We start from the raw sequence: 6000 nt of genomic DNA on the forward strand, positions 1-6000 counted from the left end.
AAAAACAGAAGGATATACTTTTCAGATATTAAAAATATTTCTATACCATAAAATGTAATGAAATATTACATCCTCGGCATTTGAGGATTTCTTTGTCCAGCCCCTTATTTGGAGATTCGAATTGCAAACTTACATGAAGAAGATGGCTGTAATGAGCTATTGGATTGACAGATGGAGCACATCTTGGGAATTAATCCTTTAACCTCTTGCATAACGCATTAAGGAAGTACTCAGTATAGCAAACTATGTCTACATTTTTAGAGTATAAATAGATCATGACTTTTGATCCCATTACATTAAACCTCAGAGTAGTTACCAAACTCACTCCAATGTAAAAGAATGAACAGCTTATTCAGAAGAATCTAAGGCCCTTGATGGAACAAAATGCAAAAATGCAGAAAGAGAATCTGTATAGTTAATCTTGTATAAAGAAAATATTAATTCTTTTCTGACAGCCTGAACCTAGATCTGCCCTCCCAGAATCCTGTGATCTTCTAAATGTCCTTTTATGGCCTTCAACTTCCACTAAATGGCTCCTCTGGTGTATTAATTTGGTTTTGTTTCATGGCCAATCATCCTCCGAGTTCCATACACTCGTTTCTTAATCCTATGCCTCCCGGTCTTACCACTTTTCCACTTTTTTTCGCTTCATTACCACTTATCCACTTAAAAAATAAATAATTGCCTCAAAAAGAGGAAAGAAAAGAAAAACACAACTGAATAAAAAAATCGAAACCCACTTTAGGACAAGTCTCAAAAGATTCAAACTCGTTAAAAATTCTTGAAAAATATAATGAAAATGACAAAAATATAATACCAAAACCAACTGATTACCGAGTCAGCAAACAGCTATACGGTTCAATTCCCTTCACTAAAATTAAAAGAAAAACACAAGAAATGAGAAAACTTATGGACTAACCGGGCATGATCTGAAGGCGATCGAGTCCTTGCCTCTCGAACTCGGCAATGATCTCGTAAGCCTTTTGCTGCTTCTGGGGACTCCAAGTTTCAATGTGGTGTAATATATCGATGCCAGAAGGGTTTTTGGATCTGACAGAGGCGTACTCTTCCTCGCCGAGTACGGCCTTATACATTGCATGGAAATCTATGACGGGAACCGTTAGGGTTCCGTCCATGTCGAACACCACACCCCTCAACCTCATCCTCTGCCTAGTGCTGGTGCTGGTGGTGCTCAAATGCGCCATAGACGGCCGAGAATACAAGACAAAAGCGGTTCTTGAAAGCAGTAGTTGCATGATTTTATGAAGGGTTGGGAGTGTTGTGTCCGTCCCCTTCAAACACGCACTCCACTCCGCTTTCTGGTGCGACAATCATCCGATGGAGACGACATGGTCGGATGCGCGAGTCGAGTTGCGCTTCACTGGGTCAAGGCCTTAAGCTTTTTTTTTTTTTTTTTTTTTTTCAATAGAAGCTTAAGCTAATTCACACACAACGTAACAACAGATCTAATCTCATCTCATCTAATCATTACAATTTTAATAACAAATTCGGAAAAGTATGAACAGGCCCAACGAAGATTTATGAATTGCACTGTACATCTATATACATTCAAAATGTCAAAACCAACGACTAAGATATGGATACGGTATGTATCGGTTTTTAGGATCACGAATATCGGATACATCACGACCGGATTTGTATAGAATGATGTATATCGGTATGACACGTCTTCGTATGTATCTTGATTTTTTTGAACCGCTATACAACGGGGCTATCCCATCCCACGACCCATAACCACCGTGCTGGCGGAATTCGATCCTGAGTCTCCGCTATGACGACCTTACGGTCCAGTCGGTCCTTACCAATCAGTTGATTGGCACCTCGCCAATAGCTGCCATATCGATGGATATTGTTGGATACGCACCAATACGTACGGAAGTAAGCGCATGGGTGTCTGCCCGTCTGGTTTTACTACTCTACATATTAATCACTTTTGGACTGTTTTTGAATTTTAATAAAAAATGGAATTATAATTATAAAAATTAAATAACTAATTTAAATTTTGATTTTTCCAGAAAATTTTAATAAAAACTAAAAATTATAAAAATAATTGATTTTATCTATCTTAAATTATTTATATTTTTATTTTACAAGTATATGTAAAATAAAAAAGTTATATGTTCAAAAAGAAACCATATTTATTATATAAAAATATAACTATTATTTATATAAAATACTAAATAAATATATTTTCCTGAAAATATTAAAAATTGAATTTTATAATTATAAAAACTTAAATGGAGTTATAGCATTGGTGATTATAATGTTAATCTTCATTTAACCTATTAAATGTGCATTTCTACCTTGTTCTTAAATAAATTAACTGTACATTTAGTATTATTAATTTATCTGATTTATATGCAATCCCCTAGCATAACTTTCGCCTATATCCTTATGTTTTCAAAGTGCACTCTTATCTTCGATATATGATACTTAGTACTGATACTTAATTTGATATTTGGGTTTAACTAAACAACCTTACACAACCTCCTCTTTGGGAAGTTAAATAAAATACTAGTTATTAATGAAATAACAATTGGTATTATATTGAGATTTGTTAGATATCAATTGACCCTAATAATTTAAGTATTATGACAAAATTAAGGATTTCTTCACCAAAGAATTTTGAGCTAAATAAATCCAAGCCCAACCATTGATTATCCATTTCTAAGTCTATTTCAAATAAAACCTATACAAATAAATGATGTTAAGAACATGGTATAGCAAAATAAAGGCATAGTTGAACTTAAATAAGCAACATGCCACAAATTACATATATCAGGCCCCGAATACCAATATTAATAACCTTTTCTGAAAAAATATACTAACATTAATGACAAACTAAAAAATGTAGAAGTAAACACCTTTCTACCATAATAAGTTAAAAATACCAAATCATCATCATTATCCATGCCTTATCCCAACTACATGAGTCCTGTTTCACTGATCCATTTTATTTAAAATCATATCCATTGTTAAATTATTAGTGCCTACATCATTTCTTACTACATCTATCCATGTCCTTTTTTGTCTATCCCTAATTCTTCTAGCCCCTTCAACTTGTAACAAATCACTTCTTATAATTGGAGCTATTGGTGGTGTTTTATGAATGTGACATAACCATCTTAGTCTACTTTTTCTCATTTTATCAACTATTGGTTTTATTCTTAGGTTCCTATGGATGATTTCATTTCTAATCCTATCATTTCTATTTTTTCCATTCATCCATTTTAGCATTTTCATTTCTACCACACTTATTTTCTATATATATTGTTTCTTGACTACCCAACACTTTGGTCCAAATAATATAGCTAACCTTACAATTGTTTTGTAGAATTTTCCTTTTGGTCTAGGTGGTATTTGCCTGTCACATAATAATCTAAATTTACCTCTCCATTTTGCCGATCCTACTCTAATTCTTTTGGTGACATCCTCCCCAATCTCTCCCTTGTTATGAATTATTGAACCAAGGTGCCATAAAATGGTTACATTAAGTTGTCTTTTGGTCTCCAATCCCAAGTGTATCTTCATTTACACTCCTATATATTATTACTTAATTTATTATTTACATCATATACTCTATTTCATATTTATTTTTAAACCTATGATTCTAAGGCATTACCCATAAGCTCAAATTTGCATTTAATCCTTTATCAGTTTCATCAATTAAAACAATGTTGTCCACAAATAACATGCACTATAGAACTTCCTCCTAAGTATGTTTAGCTAATTTATCTATGATCAATGCAAATAGGTAAGGGCTAAGTGTTGAACCTTGGTGAAGGCTCATGGTAACTGTAAAATTTGAAGTCTCTCATTCTAACATTAGTTGCTACCCAGGGGAGCCATGCCCTATGGTTCAAAAAATCTTCACACTAATACAGTTTTTTTATGTAAATTTTCCCCTCCCCCCATTGTCCACCTCAATGGTTGGCCCCCCCATTGTGGTCCCCCTTATAAAAATTTCCTGTCTCCGCCCCTGTTGCTACCCCTCATACATATCCTTAATTAAGTTTATATACCTACTTTGAAATAAAACTTCCTTTTCCAGATTCATCATATTATCTCTAGGAACTCTATCACATGTATTTTCTAAATCAATGAACAGTATATGAAAATTTGTCTCCTTATCTATTAACTTTTTTTATCAATTATCTTAAAAAAAAAACAATAGTTTTTATGGCTAATCTCCTTGGCATAAAGCCAAATTGGTTATTTAATACACTTGTTTTAAGTCGTAATCTTTGTTCAATTAGTCACTCCCAAAGTTTCATATCATGGCTTATCAATTTAATCCCCCTAAAGTTATTCCAATTTTGTATATCACCTTTGTTCTTAAGGCTTTATTTGGAAGGAGTGCATATACAAATAGGTAGAGTGCAAAACCATGTATTTTGTATTTTTTTTATGTATTTGTAATGTACATATTTGTACTTGTATTCCTTCCAAACTAAGCCTAAATATGGGCACCACATTGTTATTTCTCCAATCATTAGACATATTATTTTCTTTCTATAACATAGTAGATTTATATAAGCTTATCAACCTGGTTGACTTGACACAAACCTAAGATTAAATCCATTCAGACCAAATATTCTCTCACTCAAAGCTACTTGCATCAATTTAAATGTTAAAACATTTTAGAATAATATTAAAGGGTAATATAGACCAAATCAAAACATAAGAAGATTCTAGAATTCAAAAAACTAAAATCACCATAAATAGGAAGAACCTCATATTATATAGTGACTCAATTAACAACATATCTATGAGACCCATATTCCCTCTCTATCTCTCCTCTTCTCTCCTATCCCTCTCTCCCTCTCTCCCTCTCCTTGAATCATTGATGATGGTGCGTGATCTAGTAGCTTCTTACTGGAGGGCAGCTCAGGCGTCGGGCTGGTGAGGTCGGTAAGCCAAGCTCCAAGAGAATAGTCAGAGTACCCAGGGTGGGCACTTCGATGCTTAAGTTTGCGAGGAGTGTGAAGAAAGCATGAGAACTAGAAAGCTAGAGAGTCTGAGTGCACAATCGCGTGTACCTTATGTGGTTGAAGGAGGTGCCTTTAGGCATGGGTAGGTGTGGGTCTCCGTAGCACATCCGAGATCTCCAAAAGGACATGGCTTATCGGCCTATTAGCCTCGAAGGTGGTATTCGTGGATAGCGATAAGGCTTATCCAATTATCTCCGAAGCAGGCGATGCAAAAGTAAGCTCTATCGGAGGCAATGTGATCCCGGAAGACTAGAAAACGATATGTCATATGTAGTAGAAGTCGGTTGCCACATCAATAAGGTTGCCACATTGACCTCAGCCAGGTTTATAAGTACTCGACAGGAGGTCAACCCTCTTGCCGGGGTCCCCAATCTGCTCCCACTAAGGTCATTGATCCGCTCCATCGAGGTGTGTACAACGCATAAGAACATTCCCTCCTCGGCCCTAGTCGAGGTGATGTTGGGCACTCAATCCCAAAGCGTGCAAAGGTGCATCCAAGGTGAATCCAAGGTATGTCCAATTGACTTGGTAAAGATTAGACCTGTTCATGGGTCGGGCCGGGCTTTCACTTGTCATTAAGGGAAATATGCTAGGCCCGAGCCCGAGCCCAAACCTGATAAAAAGCCCAAAGCCCGACCTAATAAAAAAAACAATTTTCCCTATTCAAATTAGAATTAAAAATCCAAATAGTTTTTTTTTCCTATTTAAATGAACAATGGGCCTACAAGATGGTTTTTTCCCCTTTCTTTTATATTTTAAAACACAGTTTTACATTCTTAAATCAAAAAATGTATTCAAATGGACATAATCACATTACTCACTTTAAGTCTAATATTAGGTCGGGTTGGGTCGGGCTATTTAGACAAAACCCAAGTCTGGCTCGAATTTATTGCGGGTCGGGATTTTTGGCCCGAATTTAAGCTTGCGGGCCTATAACCACGTTCAAGCCCGTCTGGGGCCGGGCCGGGCCAGGCCGGCCCATTGGGCC

At 35.7% G+C, this 6000-nt stretch overlaps 1 protein-coding gene across 1 annotated transcript in view; it reads right to left on the reverse strand.

Annotated features, from left to right (window-relative positions):
* The window catches only part of LOC148865130 (Haloacid dehalogenase-like hydrolase (HAD) superfamily protein), a 43803-nt gene extending 42195 nt beyond the window's left edge, over window positions 1–1608 (reverse strand). Inside the window, exon 1 of the mRNA XM_088977234.1 lies at window positions 920–1608. Within this exon, the coding sequence (XP_088833360.1) occupies window positions 920–1256 (337 nt within the window). The 5' untranslated portion in view covers window positions 1257–1608. The remainder of the gene's footprint in view (window positions 1–919) is intronic.
* Between the last annotated feature and the right edge of the window lie 4392 nt (window positions 1609–6000).

This window comes from Nelumbo lutea, chromosome 3 (genome assembly GCF_056320005.1).
Source record: "Nelumbo lutea isolate HS-2025 chromosome 3, American lotus-T2T, whole genome shotgun sequence".
Classification (NCBI taxonomy): domain Eukaryota; kingdom Viridiplantae; phylum Streptophyta; class Magnoliopsida; order Proteales; family Nelumbonaceae; genus Nelumbo; species Nelumbo lutea.